This window comes from Ailuropoda melanoleuca, unplaced genomic scaffold (assembly GCF_002007445.2).
Source record: "Ailuropoda melanoleuca isolate Jingjing unplaced genomic scaffold, ASM200744v2 unplaced-scaffold11384, whole genome shotgun sequence".
Classification (NCBI taxonomy): domain Eukaryota; kingdom Metazoa; phylum Chordata; class Mammalia; order Carnivora; family Ursidae; genus Ailuropoda; species Ailuropoda melanoleuca.
The window spans coordinates 950,370-967,841 of NW_023179820.1; the positions used below are offsets into that span (position 1 = coordinate 950,370).

Here is a 17,472-nt window from a genome sequence, read left to right on the forward strand (position 1 = left end):
ACCCTATTATAATTAACATGGCTTCACTGTAACATCTGCTAAGGCAAGACTTCCTTTAGTACTCTACCCTTTCAATATTTTTCTTGGTTAGACTCAAGCAATTATTCTTTCAGATTATTTTTTGGGTTAAAATGAAATTAATTCTGGACTTTATGCTGGAATGATACCAAACTTACTGACTCATTAGGGAAGAGCTGGCATTTTTTCAAGTTTGATTCTTCTACCTCAAGTACAGAGCATGTTCATTTTATATTCATAAAATAAACATTGCCTGGCATATTGAAATTTAGTTATAGACATTTTGTATATATATTTGATGCTGCTATGAATGAGATGCTGTAGACATATTTTCCAAGTGGCCAATACTAATATTAAAGATATGAGAACACTGGGACACCTGGGTGGCTCAGTCAGTTGAGCATCTGACTCTTGATTTAGGCTCAGGTCATGATCTCAGTGTTATGACATCAAGCCCAGCGTCAGCCCCCACACTAGGGGTGGAGCCTGCTTAAGATTCTCTCTCTTCCTCTCCCTCTGCCCCTCCCCCCCAGTTCTCTCTCTAAAAGAAAAAAAAAAAAAATATATATATATATATATATTTATAAGAATACTCATATATGAGAATTTTGTTTTGTAATTCATCAGCTTCCTCCTTTATTAACTTCTAGAGTTTATCAGTTGGTATTTTTGGGCTTTCCAGGTTTAATTAAAAAATTATATTCAAAATAATAATCTCTTCTCCTTCCTTTCTACTGTCCCTGTCCTTTGGGAACTCACAACCTGGTGAGAGGCCCAAATACAACCACTTGAAATAATTAACTAAATGCACATGAATACTAAGCAACCACTCCACACTGAAGGCACTTCTCTGGTTAGGTGCTAGAGGTGCCCCTCAACACGTCAACTCACTTCTCACCTTGGGCTTCTGTCATGGCCCAAGCACAAGGCAGCATTAGTGCTTCATGCCAGGGGATGATTTGGCTCTAGCTCTCAGGGAGACATTCTTTATCATATTAAAGATAACATTAAACTGTTCCTAGTTTAGCAGGACAAATACCTTTTAGGCTTCTATGGAGAGAATCACTGCTTCTGACATCTGATTCTATGATAAATTTCCAGTTTTAAACAAAAATCCTATTTAATCACAGCACATCTTAATACTTTGTTGGATTGTATTCATTTATATATGGTGAAGAATTTTCCATCTATATTTTCAAATGAGCTTTTCCATTTAGTTCCTTTTTTATGTGTGCAGCCTAGTATCAGAGATATATTAACTTCATCAACTGAACTAAGAATTCCACTTTTTTCTGCTTCATTGCAGCAATGGAGAATTTGCCACAAATTCATCAGGAGGAGGCCATTTGTCAACATTTCCAATCTTGTACATGGTTACTTATCTCTTCACTCCTTGAGACTGCAAGTCCCTACATGACGGGAGACGGCCAACTCAGCTTTAGATGCCTATCCTATCAGTAACTGTTAACTAGATCCGTGACTCATTCCCAAATTGTGGCACATTAAAAATTGCCAGGAAAGCTTTTAAAAGTCCCAATCCCTGGGGCGCCTGGGTGGCTCAGTCGTTAAGTGTCTGCCTTCGGCTCAGGGCGTGATCCCAGGGTCCTGGGATCAAGCCCCGCATCGGGCTCCCTGCTGGGAGCCTGCTTCTTCCTCTCCCACTCCCCCTGCATGTGTTCCCTCTCTCGCTGCCTGTCTCTCTCTCTCTCTGTCAAATAAATAAGCAAATAAATAATCGTTAAAAAAAAAAAGTCCCAATCCCTAGGTCAAATCCCTGAGGAATAAAATCAGTCAGAAGGGACAGCAGCCAAGTTACAGTATTCATTTTAAGATCCCCAGGGTATTCCAACTTGCAGCAAGCTTTGATGATCACTGAACTAGAACCAACTTTTTCTTAAGTTCTGCAACTGTGTCAGATTCAAAATCATTACCTGATCTACATCACATGCAAGGCGAAGCAGCACAGGAAAAGTTCGCCTGTAGAGCTGGTACATGGGTGGGAAATCCTGACCACCTTCAGGCATCTGAGTGGCTTTTCCCAACATAAACATAACCATGCTGTGTAAAAGTTCACAAGCTGCAACCTAAAATAAGCCAGGAGTTCAACAGAGGTTAAGTTTCCAAGTTTACAATGGAAGAATATTTTGAAATGTTACCCAATTTAGCCCTTTAAAAAGAAAAACTTGTACAGCGGATATAAATTATATATATTTATATAAATATAAATTAACTGGAAGTAGCACTTCTTGTGTAAAATTAATGCTCTGTGCACTTTAATCTGTAACCAAGAGGTAAGAATTAAATCTTAAAAGATGTAGACAATTTGGGACTAGTACATTCAAAGAAATGTATTTCATTGCTGCCATTACTACAGAACTTTGCTTCATTTGTTAACACATTTTCAACCATCACTTTTAATAAATATATTTTTAAAGTACTTTGGAAATGTACAAATGAATTTCATAAAAACTTGAGATTGTTTCTAATCTCCCAGGTGAAGGAGATAACGGTGCGCAGATTGGAAATCAGTTTTAAATGCTCTTTGTATTGTATTTTCTATTATGAACAGGTTTTTGGTATATTAATGTTTTGCCAGGTTATTATCTATTAGATATTTCCTTTTTATCAGTGACAACTACTTCTGATAACTGAATCATTGTCTAATTACCATATTATGGAAAATATAAAATTAATGATATTGAAATTTGCTGAAATATATTCTCTATTTCCTAACAAATGCAGGTCTTAAAAAGCATAGATTCTAAATCACATATAATGAAAAATAAAAGTACTTTAGTTTGTCTGTCACTAGCTGAAAGAGCTAATTCTGTGACCCGAGGCAAGAACACATCCAGATAAATGACAGGCTTCATTTCTATAAATGGTACTGCAAAACTGAGTCTTTTTTCTCTGTCCCATGCCACACATTTCTTCATCATTTCATCTGAGGATGCAACTGTTAAAAAAAAATCAGGAAGAGCACGTTTTCATTCAAAATCTTTCTAATACCAATTGCTCTACAATTCATTAGTGAAAACAGTGTTTTAAGTACGTTATTCATCTTTCCTTTTCTGTTTTACTTAAGACATGTAATTACAACATTAGAAATCACTGACAAACTATTTCTAACTTTGATTTAAAGTAAAATTACTTTAAAACAAATTTAACAGTCTAGAATGTTGAATTTCCAATTTCAGTAAGAATTATTTTAGATGTTATGTGGAAAAATGATAAATGAATATTATTTTTATTAAAAATCGCCCCTTTGTAAAATTTATTTTCCCAATATAGGTTCTAACTTCCTAAATAACCAAAAGTCACTAGTATACTTAATATGAAATTTCAAAACTAAAAATACAGATGAATTTTTACTAATCTAAATCGTTGATTCCAATCAAAAACACTCTCTAAAAATATCCAAATACTAAAAATATTAGATTTTAAAAAAGATTAACTTTGAATTCCTGACACAATGTTTAGTATTTTTTAAAAAGTGTCAAATTAGATTCTCTTTCAAAATGGAAAACGTCCTTAACAAATCAGGCTAGAACATTTTCCCAGCTAGTTGTGAATTATCCACATTGCATAGGTATAGTCAAAGCAGTTCATTAGGCAAAATACTATTCTTTGTAATCATATTTGAAAATATATAAATCACATATAGGAGCAAATACCAGAATATACCATGATCTTTATACACCTAAATTAAAGTACAAATACTTCTACAGAGGTAAGTCTATTTTAAAGCAAAGTTTACCTGTTAGGAGATTTTTGTTTATTTGTCCTCCTAGAAAGCCAAGCATTTGTACTACTCTAATCCTTATTTCTTCTAAGGACAGTGCTTCATTCTGCAAATTTGAACGATGATATACATGTGATAATAACAGAGTTAAAAATTAAGAGAATTATGAGAGGAAAAAATAAACTATTTTATGACCCTCTCTGTTACTAATGTCTCTCAATGGCTCATTATATCCTTCAGAGTACTGCTGTTAATATTATTGCAAATTCATGGACAGAAGTCACATGTTTTCCAATTTTGCAGTCAAATATCCATTTCCAAGGCCAGCAGTTTCAAAGTTTTGGCAGGACCCTTTACACCCTTAAAAAATACTGAGGATCCCCAAAGAACTTTTATTTAAAGTGGATCATATTTATTAATATTTATCATGCTAGATGTTAACACCCTGACATTGTTATTATTTTATTTAAAAATATGAAACCCATTACATGTTAACAAATGACATATTTTTAGGAAAAGTAACTATATTTTCCAAATAAAATTTAAAACCTCAGCAAAGTGACACTGTTTCACATCTGCGCAAACCTCTTTACTGTCTGGCTCACTAGAAAACAACTATGGTGATACGTTGTTTGGGCCACACTTGGAAGAGGCGGGAGTATTTTAATAGTCTTTTTAGATAACTGTGGTTATTCTTTGATACTACTCTGAAACTGAACAAGTGGTAAGGTCTGTTACATTAAAATACACTGGTCTATCTTGCACTTTGAGTGGATTTTTTTACCTATGCATGATTTGGTAACATAATGTACTAGTCACCTCAAAATATTGGTTTACTCAGTTATGTAAATCTTCCAAATGTTGACACATTTCATTACATTTGCTACAAAAAAAAAATCACATTTGTTAATATCACCAATCTCTTCAGAAAAATCTTTGAGTACTGAGAAGCTGTCAAGCTCATGGTGATGGTTTCAAGTTTTCCAAAATTTAATTTTTCTTTAAAAAGCTTGAATTTTATCATTGGCAACAAATAATCTCAAATGTTTTCTTTGATGTGACAGGCTCACTCTATTCATTTTAGATAAAATCTCTGCCAAATACTGAAGAGCCACAGTTTGTCTTGTTAGTTGCTCAAGTAAAAATGGTGCTCGTGAAGTAGTGGCTATTTGCGCTCACAGCTCAAAGCATCACAAAAGTACTTTTCCTGAAGACAACCGTCACACTGCACTAAGCGGCAGACTGCTTTATGCATACTTCCTGTTTCATCACACAGAACATTAAAATAACATGTGTTCAAGGGTCAAGGCTGAATAAAGTGCTAAGGAACCAACAGTGTTACCCACCATTACACCACAGTGCAATGTCACTCAGTAAAAATAGTTTTGGCCTTGCACCCTGGAACCCACAGGGGTCCTCACTTCAAGAACCACTCTCTTAGAGAATAAGGGATTGTGTATCTGTAAAGAAATTTTATCTCAAGTATGTCCAAGTAATTTTATCTTGCCTTATTTATATATGATAAAATAATATATATTTTTTAGACAGCCATTTCCAGTTGCATGCAACCTCTCAGTCAAAAGCTGTCAAAGATAATGAGGTGGAAAGAATTTACCCTAGAGCTTGCATTATCAGTTCTAGACATTAAAAGTTTTTCAAATTTTAATTTTTACTTCATACCTGAACTACATATTTTCTCTTTACTGTTTTCTCCCTTTATTCTTTTTTCCCTATTACATTATATGCCACATCTCAAAAACCTGATCTCAAGAAATCATCACCAAAAAGCACAAAAACTGGCATGAATTAAACTTGATAAAATGATATATTTTAAGATCTAATATGTAAATGATTCACTCTTACATACCCATAATATCAATATTCTGATTGCTTATTGCATAGGAAACTTATTACTTTTTATTATCCACTAAATACATCTGAAGGTGAAGAAAACAGGAAAACAAGATCAAGACAATAAACCAAAGAGTTAATATTTCTTACATTCTTATGGCTAAAAATATATTGAAATTATTTCTATACTATAATTTATATATAAGAATTAACATTTTAAACGAAGATTTTTACTTTTCATAAGCATTAGAATCTAATCTCAGTATTGTTTAAGGTAAAGAAAATAGAAGGGATTTCTTACTGATGAAATGTTCTTTGTCTTTTTCAGATGCTTTAATGTAACTTTATTAAATCCTTTCTGGGCAGCCCGAGAAAGTGCTGACACTTCCCAATTGTTCTTGGTCTCATCTATCAACAGCAAACAAAAATCAATTTTAAATAGCATTCACTCATTTTTTTGATGAATACTAGGGAGAACACAAAATATTGCCAAATACAAGCATTAAAATCCTAATTTTAATTATGGTTAAAATACTGTTTCTACAACAAAAAGAAATTAGAGTGGTTGTCCTGGTTTAAACATCATTGTCTACTAAAAGAAACATGGTTCCTTGGAGAAGTGGCTAACTCCAGAGATTGGGCAGACCCGTATTTATAGGAGGAGCCTGAATCACTTTGTGATTCCAGAAGTAAGGAGGTGCCTGAAGAAAAGCAGCCAGCCTCCATTCTTTATATGGAGGCCAAATCTGGAACAATCGGAGCTTCAAAATTAATAATAACAATAAAAGATTAGAGTCACTGGAAAAATAAGAATCCACAAGTCCCCACTAATAAAAATAGGTGAGAAAAGAAAGTTACTTTTCACAGTAGAGTGCCGACTAGTATACAGGAGTGATGGAGTTGGAAAATCACTATTTTGCAACCATCATAGCATTAATGAATATTAGGAAGAATCATCAAGGGACACTAAAACTATTATGGTGAAAACTCAATAAGGAGCAATAAAGAGCTGTAAAGTATCTTCTTATAAATTTTTTTTGAAATGATCATAAACTTAGAGAAAATTTTAAAGTATGGTACAAAACTTCTTTCCTGAACCACTTGATGCCCACAACCCCTGAATACTTTGGTCCTACAAGGACATTCTCCTATTTGACAGCCATGCCAACTATCCAAATCTTGATACTTCTCTTAAGACATTACCCACAATTAATCCTCAGCTCCATTCATGTTCCAGCATTGATCCTAATAATGTCTTTAGTTCAGAACCACATGTCATATTTAGTTGTCCAGTCTTTTTAGTATCCTATAAACTGAAAAAGTTCCTCAGTCTTCCATTGAATTTCATGATTTGAACACTTAAAAAATTATATGCCAGGAATTTTGTATACTGTCTCTCTATTTGGATTTGTCTAATGTTTTCTCATGATTAGATTCAGGTTACAGAAGCCAGTATAACATTTTGCTACTTCCTTTATTACTACTGAGTTAAATAAAATCTTTGACACGTGTACACTTTATACCAGTGCAGAGTTAAAATTTTAAAGCTATAAACTTATTTTTCACTAGTTCTGGAGATGCCCACTAGATGGGCTGACAGACCCAGGTAAGCTGCTTTGCTGGATGGCTTAATCCCAGCACATCTTCTCTTGGCTCCAGGAATGAATCCCAAATGATAATAGAACCTTACTTCTGCTTTCTGTTTATCTAGTTCTTCTCTAATTTTGTGCTTTTGGTTTGCTTATGCCCAATAAGCTAGACTCCATGGATGGGAGCAATAACTAAGAATTTGTCTGCTTACCACTTGATGACCTTTTATGTATAGATGTTAGAGATCTACTCGTTAATGGGCCGGAGATGAAGAGAGGATCTGGATTTTTATTTGTTTGTTTTGGTTTGTTTGGTTTTTTCTTTGAGCTCAAATTACTTCAGAATTTCATATACCGGAAAAAAAAAACCCAGCTTTTTGATATCTGGACTGGTCAGTGCTTTGTCTCACTCTTGTGTCTCTTGAACTATGACTCAAATTGCAGAACTGAAGCAATAGGCTTTGCATCTGCTGGTGTATATATGTGCCTGAATTGACAAAGGCCTTACTTCTCCCTATGTGCATAACATTCTCCTATATTTGGAGAGTATTAATAGATTAGATTATAAAGTCTCTTCAAAGAGCTCTGTTGTGCCTTACACAGGTGAAATGTAAAATGTATTTTCCTGTAATTCTGTGAAAATGCTATCAGCATTCACTATAATGCTTTAAATGTGCCATACTTTAAAAAAAAATCTTAGAAAAACTAATTCAGAAACATTTTAGGAAACCATATTACATAGTTAAGGCATACCTTTGGTAAAGGAGACAAGTTTAATAATTTTGGTTTAAACTTTTAAAATGGGCATTCTTTTTTTAATAATAATTTTTTATTATGTTATGTTAGTCACCATACAGTACATCCCAAGTTTTTGATGTAAAGTTCCACAATTCATTATTTGCATATAACACCCAGTGCACCATGCAATACGTGCCCTCCTTAATACCCATCACCGGCCTATCCCAGTCTGCTGTGAAATCCCCCTCTGAAGCCCTCAGTTTGTTTCCCAGAGTCCACAGTCTCTCATGGTTCATTCCCCCTTCTGTTTACCCCCTCTTCATTCTTCCCTTTCTTCTCCTACCGATCTTCCTACTTCTTATGTTCCATAAATGAGTGAAACCATATCATAATTGCCTTTCTCTGCTTGACTTATTTCGCTTAGCATTATCTCCTCCAGTCCCATCCATGTTGCTGCAAATGCTGTGAAATCGTTCTTTTTGACGGCTGAGTAATCCATTGTATATATGGACCACATCTTCTTAATCCAGTCATCTGTTGAAGGGCATCTCGGCTCCTTCCACGATTTAGCTATTGTGGACAATGCTGCTATGAACATTGGGGTGCATAAGGCCCTTCTCTTTACTACGTCTGCATCTTTGGGGTAAATATCCATTAGTGCAATTGCTGGATCATAGGGTAGCTCAGTTTTTAACTTTTTAAGGGACCTCCACACTGTTTTCCAGAGTGGCTATACCAACTTGCATTCCCACCAACAATGTAGGAGGGATCCCCTTTCTCCACATCCTCTCCAACAATTGTTTGCCTTGTCAATTTTTGCCATTCTAACTGGCATAAGGTGGTATTTCAATGTGGTTTTGATTTGAATTTCCCTGATGGCTAATGATTTTGAACATTTTTTCATGTGTCTGTTAGCCATTAAAATGGGCATTCTTAAGATGGCAGAAGAGTAGGGGACCTCATTTCATCAGGTCCCTTGAATTTAGCTGGATATCTATCAAACCATTCTGAACACCCACGAATTCAGCCTGAGATGTAAGAAAATATATCTGGATCTCCACAAGCAGAAAAACGACTACTTTTTGCAAGGTAAGAGGTGCAGAGCTGTGAATCTGCAGGGGTGGGCGGGAATATCAGAAGATAAACAGAAGGGGGAGGGAGCCTCCATAAGCTGGCTACTGGAAAGTGATATAACACCGGAAAACAAAATTGGAAGCCTTAGAAATCTGCTCCAGTGAGATACATCCTTTTCTAAAAGGGGCTCAGGGGATGAAAAGGGCAGAATTCTAGATGGGTCACTGTAGTCTCAGGATCCCAGGATGCACAGAAAGAACTGCGGTGCCTAAACCCACAGAGAGCCCAAGAAGTGGAGCAGGGCAACTGGTTATGGTCAGCAAGCCCAGGAGGGACTCTCATCTCCGGCTGCCACAAACTGCGAGCAGGGCCAGTAGGGAGACAGCTCTCTGAGCACCATGAAAAGGACCAGAATGTGCTGGCTGTTTACCAACCCAAGAGGGATGAAGCGGCTGCTCCCACAACTGGGCAACAGCTCTCAGGGTGGCGGTGGCAACTGACAGGACTGAAGGGCAGCACCCAACTGTGACCTGGGAGCAGTGGAGCAGTGTGCACGTGTGAGCCCACAGCCGCTCGCAGTTGCAGACACAAAGCGGAGGCGCTCTTGGGTCCCTGGAAATCCCCCCAGGGGGAGTTGCAGTGGGGACGAACCATGGGAGTGTCTGCAGAGTTTGGGGCACACTGAAGAGGAGACAGGTTGACCTGGAGGGTTTATTGAAGAGGGAGGACCGTGATCTTGCGGCTCTGGGCCGGAGATCCAGGCACGGCCATCTTTGCTCTGACCCTCTAAAGGAAGTAGAAAGCTGCCAGGGAACAAAAGATACTCAGATGATCAGCTTACATTGAACCCATCCCCCTGACAAGGGATGGTGCAACTCTACTTAGGCAAAGATACCTGAGAAGCAGCAAGCAGGCCTCGCTCCAAGAAGACAAACTAGAAGTACAGGTAAATGACAAGCTTATGGATCCCACAAGATTGTAAAACTCTAGCGCCAGCGGAAAATAGTAAATTGAGCTCCAGGTGTTTCCTCATGACTCATTTATCCTTCAGTCTAAAACTGTCCATTTCTTTCTTTCTTTCTTTCTTTCTTTCTTTCTTTCTTTCTTTCTTTCTTTCTTTCCTTTTTCTTTCTTACTCTTTTTTTTAACCTTTTTGCTGTTCCAACTAGATTCTTATTTTACCAACCTATGATTTAAGTCAATTTTTAACTTTTATTTTTTCACATCTACATTATACATGCTTCATTCTAGTCCTTTTTTCACTCTTCAATTTTTTATATATATATACAGTTTTGCTTTCTTTGCAATTTTGGGATGTAGTGTCTTCTAACAAACAGACCAAAATTCAATCAGGAACAAGTAAATCACCTTGCTTTGTCCACCCTGTGAGATTAGAGTGTCTGTTTACCACCCTTTTTTATGGTTTAGTTTCATTTTGGCTTTGTTTACTTTTCTGTGGTGGCATCCAACCACTTTGGATTTTTTACTAGGGTGCGTTTTGCTTGGGTCGTGGTTGACATTTAGAACTCTGTTCATTCGCTCACTCATCCTCCCCTCAACAGAATGGCTAGAAGGAGGAATTAACAACAAAGGAAAAAACCAGAGGCAATATTCTCTGCCACAGAGCTAATCAATATGGATATAATTAAGATGTCAGAGGTGGAATTCAGGATAGCAATTATAAAGTTAATAGCTAGGCTTGAAAAAAGGATAAGTGACAATACAGAATCTCTAAGGACGGAAATGAGATCAATCAGGCCAAACTCAAAAATGCTATGAATGAGATGCAGTCTAAACTGGATACTCTAACAGCTATGATCAATAAGGCAGAATAGAGAATAAATGATCTAGAGGACAGGCTGATGAGAAGGAAGTTGAGGTAAAGAGAGAAAGACAACTAATAGCCCAGGAACAAAGGCTTTGAGAATTTAATGATGTCTTGAAACAAATCAATGTCAGAATTACTGGGATCAAGAGGGCGTGGAGAGAGAGAGAGGGCTAGAAGGTACATTTGATCAAATCATGGCTGAGAACTTTCCTAAACTAGGGAAGGAAAGAAGCATGCATGTCCTAGAGGCAGAGAGGACCCCTCCCAAAAATCAATAAAAATAAATCAACACCGCAACATGTAATAGTGAAGCTTGCAAATCATAGAGAAAAAGAAGCTATCCTAAAAGCAGCGAAGGAGAAGAGGTTCCTTATGTATGGAGGGGGGAACATTAGAATAACATCAGACCTATCCACAGAAACTTGGAAATCCAGAAAGGGCTGACAATATATATTCAGGGTACTAAATGAGAAGAACATGCAGCCAAGAATACTTTATCCAGCAAGACTGTCGTTCAGAACTGAAAGAGAGAGAGAGAGTTTCCAGGACAGACAGAAACTGAAAGAATATGTAATCACCAAGCAAGCCCTGCAAGAAATATTAAGGGGGATTCTGTGAACAGAGAGCGAGCCCAAGAGTAACACGGACCAGAGAGTGACAGAGACAATCTACAGAAACAGTGACTTTACAGGCAATACAATGGCACTAAATTCCTATCTTTCAATAGTTACTCTGAATGTAAATGGGCTAAAAGCTCCAACCAAAAGATACAGGGTATCAGATTGGATAAAAACATACACATGTTGTCTACAAGAGACTCACTTTAGACCTAAAGACACCTCCAGACTTAAAGTGAGGGGTTGGGGAAACATTTACCATGCAAATGAACCTCAAAAGAAAGCTGGGGTAGCAATCCTCATATCAAACAAATTAGACTTTTAACCAAAGACTGTAGTAAGAGCTGTAGAGGGACACTATATAATCCTTAAAGGGTCTATCCAACAAGAAGATCTAACAATTGTAAATATCTATGCCCCCAACGTGGAAGCAGCCAATTATATAAAACAATTAATAACCAAAATAAAGAAACATATTGATAATAATACATTAATAGCAGGGGACTTCAATACCCCACTCACAGCAATGGACAGATGATCTAAGCAGAAGATCAACAAAGAAACAAGGGCTTCAAATGACACACTGGACCAGGTGGACTTCGCTGATATATATAGAACATTCCATCCTAAATCAACAGAGTACTTATTCGTCTCAAGTGCACATGGAACTTTCTCCAGAATTGATCACATACTGGGTCACAAATCAGATCTAGACCTATACCAAAAGACTGAGATAATTCCCTGCATATTGTACAGACCACAATGCTTTGAAACTGGAACTCAATCACAAGAAAAAATTTAGAAGGAACTCCAACAATTAGAGGTTAAATAGCATTCTGCTAAAGAATGAATGGGTCAACCAGGAAATTAAGGAGGAACTTAAACAACTCATGCAAACTAATGAGAATGAAAACATATCAGTTCAAAACCTATGGGATGCCATAAAGGCAGTCCTACAATGGAAGTACATAGCAATCCAAGCCTCTCTCAAAAAATTATAAAAATCCTGAAAACACAAGCTAACCTTACACTTAAAGAACCCGGAGAAAGAACAGAAAATAAAGCCTACACCAAGCAGAAGAAGAGAAATAATATTGTTAGAACAGAAATCAATGAAATAGGAACAAGAGGAACAGTATAACAGAGATGGAACTAGAAGCTGGTTCTTTGAAAGAATTAATAAAATTGATAAACCTCTCGCCAGACTTATCCAAAAGAAAAGAGAAAGGACCCAAATCAATAAAATCATGAATGAAAGGGGAGAGATCAAGACCAATACCAAGGAAATACAGACAACTGTTAAAACATATTATGAGCAATTATATGCCAACAAATTAGGCAATCTGGAAGAAATGAATGCATTCCTGCAAACTTATAAACCACCAAGACTGAAAAAGGAAGAGGTAGAACATCTGAATAGACAAATAACGAGCAAGGAAATTGAAGCAATAAGCAAAAACCTCCCAAAAAAACAAGAGTCCAGGGCCAGATGGCTTCCCAGGGGAATTATAACAAACATTTAAAGAAGACTTAATACCTATTCTACTGAAGCAGTTTCAAAAAACAGAGGCAGAAGGAAAACTTCCAAACTTGTTCTATAAGGCCACCATTACCTTGATCCAAAAACCAGGCAAAGACCCCATCAAGAAGGAGAATTACAGACCAATATCCCTGATGAACACGGATGCCAAAATACTCACCAAGATCCTAGCCAATAGGATCCAACAGTACATTAAAAGGATTATTCACCACAACCACGCGAGTTTTATACCTGGGATGCACGGGTGGTTCAACATTCGCAAATCAATCAACAGGGTACAGCACATCAATAAAAGAAAAGACAAGGACCATATGATCCTCTCAACTGATGCAGAAAAAGCATTTGACTAAATACAGCAACCTTTCTTGATTAAAACTCTTCAAAGTATACAGACAGAGGGAACATACCTCAATTTCATAAAATCCATCTATGAAAAGCCTACAGCGTATATCATTCTCAGTGGGGAAAAACTGAGAGCTTTTCCCTTAAGATCAGGAACACGACAGGGATGGCCACTCTCATCCCTATTGTTCAACATAGTACTAGAAGTCCTAGCATCAGCAATCAGTCAACAAAAAGAAATAAAAGGCATTCAAATTGGCAAAGAAGATGTCAAAGTCAGATGACATGATACTTTACATGCAAAACCCAACAGATTCCACCGCAAAACAGCTAGAACTCAAACAGCAATTCAGCAACATGGCAGGATACAAAATCAATGCACAGAAATCAGTTGCATTTCTATATACTAACAATGAGACAGAAGAAAGAGAAATTAAGGAATCAATTCCATTTACAATAGCACCAAAAACCATAAGATACCTAGGAAAAAAACTAACCAAAGAGGTAAAGGATCTATACTCTAGAAACCACAGAACACTTATGAAAGAAATTGAGGAAGACACAAAGAGATGGAAAAACATTCCATGCTCATGGGTTGGAAGAATAAACACTGTGAAAATGTCTATGTTGCCCAGAGCAATCTACATATTCAATGCAATCCCTATCAAAATACCAACAATATTTTCAAAGAGCTGGAACAAGCAATCCTAAAATTCATATGGAATCAGAAAAGACCCTGAATCGCCAGGGGATTCTTGTAAAATAAAACCAAAGCTGGGGCATCACAATGCCTGACTTCCAGTTATATTACAAAGCTGTGATCATCAAGACAGGTACTGGCACAAAAATAGACACAAAGATCAATGGAACAGAATACAGAACCCAGAAATGGACCTTCAACTCTATGGTCAACTATTCTTCAACAAAGCAAGAAAGAATAACCGATGGAAAAAAAGACAGTCTCTTTAATAAATGGTGCTGGGAAAACTGGACAGCATATGTGGAAGAATGAAACTAGACCATTCTCTTGCCCCATACACAAAGATAAACTCAAAATGGATGAAAGACCTAAATGTGAGACAGGAATCCATCAAAATCCTAGAGGAGAACATAGGGCAGCTACCTCTTTGACTTCAGCCACAGCAGCTTCTTGTAAGACATGTCTCTAAAGTCAAGGGAAACAAAAGTCAAAATAAATTATTGGAACTTCATCAAGATAAAAAGCTTCTGCATGGCAAAGGACACAGTCAACAAAACTAAAAGGCAACCTACATAATGGGAGAAGATATTTGCAAATGACGACAGATAAAGGGATGGTATCCAAGGTCTATAAAAAACTTCTCAAACTCCACACCCAAAAAACCAAAAAATCCAGTCAAGAAATGGGCAGAGGACCTGAACAGACACTTCTCCAAAGAAGACATACAAATGGCCAACAGACACATGAAAAAATGCTCAACATCACTCAGCATCAGGGAAATAAGTCAAAACCACAATGAGATACCACCTTACACCAGTCAGAATAGCTAAGGTTAACAAGACAGGGAACAACAAATGTTGGCGAGGATGTGGAGAAAGGGGAACCCTCTTACACTGTTGGTGGGATTGCAAGCTGGTACACCCACTCTGGAAAACAGTATGGAGGCTCCTCAAGAAGTTAAAAATAGAGCTACCCTATGACCTAGGAACTGCACTACTGGGTATTTACTCCAAAGATACAGATGTAGTGAAAAGAAGGGGCACATGCACCCCAATATTCATAGCAGCAGTGTCCACAATAGCCAAACTGTGGAAGGAGCCAAGATGTCCTTCAATGTATGAATGGGTAAAGAAGATGTGGTTCATATATACAATGGAATATTAGTCATCGGAAAGGATGAATGCATACCATTTACAACCACATGGATGGAACTAGAGGGTATTATGCTAAGTGAAATAAGTCAATCAGAGAAAGACAATTATCACATGGTTTCATTCATGTGGAATACAAGGAATAGTGCAGAGGACAATAGGAGAAGGGAGGAAAAATGAATGGGAAGAAATCAGAGAGGGAGACAAACCATGAGAGACTCTTGACTCCGGGAAACAAACTCTGGGTTATGGAAAGGGAGGGGTTGGGGGGGATGGGGTAACTGGGTGATGGGCATGAAGGAAGGCACATGATGTGATGAACACTGGGTGTTATATGCAAATAATGAATCATTGAACATTACATCAAAAACCAATGATGTATTGTATGTTGGCTAAATGAATTTAAATTAAAAAAATAATAAACTTAAAATGTCTTTTTTTAATACAAGTGTACATTTTATTCTACTTGGGTTTGTTTTTCCCTATTCAGGCTTACTAAGCCCGTATGCTAACATTATTTCTCATAATACTTTTTAATGCGGTATAACACACAAAACATAAAATGTATTCTTTTAACCATTTTAAATGTACGACAGCCACAATGTTGCCTAACCATCACCACCACCCATCTCCAGAACTTTCTCATCGTCACGAACAGTCCTTCATAACTTTTAAGTTATGAAAAATGTCATAAATTTATGTTCAACTAAACTAAATCATGATTTGGACAAACTTTTTATTTCCCTAGTAATTATGTTTTGTGGCCCAACAGCTGGAAAATAATTTCTAAGCTCTGTAGGTAACTTGAAACCTTAGACTGAGTAAATTAATAGAAAATCATTGCACAACCAGATAATTTCTCAGTAAAATAGAATCTGAAACACTGATTGCTAAGCATCCTTTTTAAGTTCATCTGCTTTTGTTCATATAGAACATAACAAGGTTGGATCTTGGGATCATGTTAATGAATTAGTGTGTATGTTGCCACCTGGAGTTGTAGAAGGATGGATGTGGCTGCAGACAATGGTGTCATGTGCTCATAAGCTCTGAGAGTCTGAGAAAGTCTGTGAGCATGGAAGACAATTCTCAATTATTCACTCCAACTTTTCTTGGTAAAAAATTTGTAGTAAGTTGTATTCAATGAGCTGTTAAACTACAGTAGCAGCAATACTGCAGAAATACAATTTGGGGTGTGCTTTTCCTCTCAAGGAAAGAGAGCAGTTTTCTCACAAACTCAGACTTTTAGGTGTGTGCACTGCTTTTCACAATTGGGACTCAGTAGGACCTCTCCCCCCCCCCCAGATCTTTTCTTATGTGGGTTAGAACTAGCAATAGTTATCATATTAAAAGTGAAAACTAATTTTTTTAAGACTTACTGATGTGAAGATCATGCTAACAAGTATAACATCTAAGATATTAGCATTACTTAGTATTAGTTTGAGAAGTGTTCATTTCATGAACTCCCTATGAGAGAACTGCTATTTTAAAGTTGGGCTTATGTTTGCTTTTGTTGTCCTTGCCTGAGGAGACAGAAGAAAATATTACTTAATATCCAGGAGTTTACTGCCTACATTTTATGAATTCAGGTCTCACATTTCGGTCTCTAATTCCCTTTGAGATTATTTTTGTCTACGGTCCAGTTTCATTCTTTTACATGCAGCTCTCCAGTTTTCCCAGCACCATTTATTGAAGACACTGTCCTTTCCCCATTGTATATTCTTACCTCCTTAGTGTAGATTAATTGACCACATATGGGTGGGTTCATTTCTGGGCTCTTCATTCTATTCCATTGACCTACGTGTGCGTTTGTGCCAGTACAATACTGTTCGATCACTATAGCTTTGTAGTACAATTTGAAATCTGGGAATATGATATCTCCAGCTTTATCCTTTCTCAAGATGGCTTTGGCTTTTTGGGGTCTTTTGTGGTTCATACAAATTTTGGGACTATTCTGTGAAAAATGCTATTGGTATTTTGATAGCAACTGCACTCAATCTGTAGATTGATTTGAATGGTATAGACATTTTAACAATATTAATTCTTCCAATCCATAAGCAGGGTATATCTTTCCATTTATTTGTGCCATCTTCAATGTCTCCCATCAATGTTTTACAGTTGTCAGAGTACAGGTCTTTAATTCCTTGGTTAAATTTTTCTAGGTATTTTATTCTTTTTGATGCAATTGTAAATGGAATTTTCCTAATTCCTCTAACAGTTCTTTATTAGTATACAGAAATGCAACAGATTTCTGTATATTAATTTTGTATCCTGCAACTTTACTG

The 17,472-nt window shown here is 36.8% G+C and overlaps 1 protein-coding gene across 9 annotated transcripts in view; it reads right to left on the minus strand.

Annotated features, from left to right (window-relative positions):
• Positions 1-17,472, minus strand: part of PRKDC (protein kinase, DNA-activated, catalytic subunit) — a 247,506-nt gene that overhangs the window by 189,076 nt on the left and 40,958 nt on the right. For all 9 annotated transcript variants that reach the window (XR_004622659.1, XM_034650151.1, XM_034650152.1 and 6 more), the window contains 4 exons: positions 5,913-6,019; positions 3,776-3,866; positions 2,811-2,974; positions 1,950-2,102 (listed from right to left, as the gene is read on the minus strand). Coding sequence is in view for 8 of the 9 variants with exons in the window: in XM_034650151.1 (XP_034506042.1) it covers positions 1,950-2,102; positions 2,811-2,974; positions 3,776-3,866; positions 5,913-6,019 (515 nt within the window). In the remaining variant the exon portion in view is untranslated. The remainder of the gene's footprint in view (positions 1-1,949; positions 2,103-2,810; positions 2,975-3,775; positions 3,867-5,912; positions 6,020-17,472) is intronic.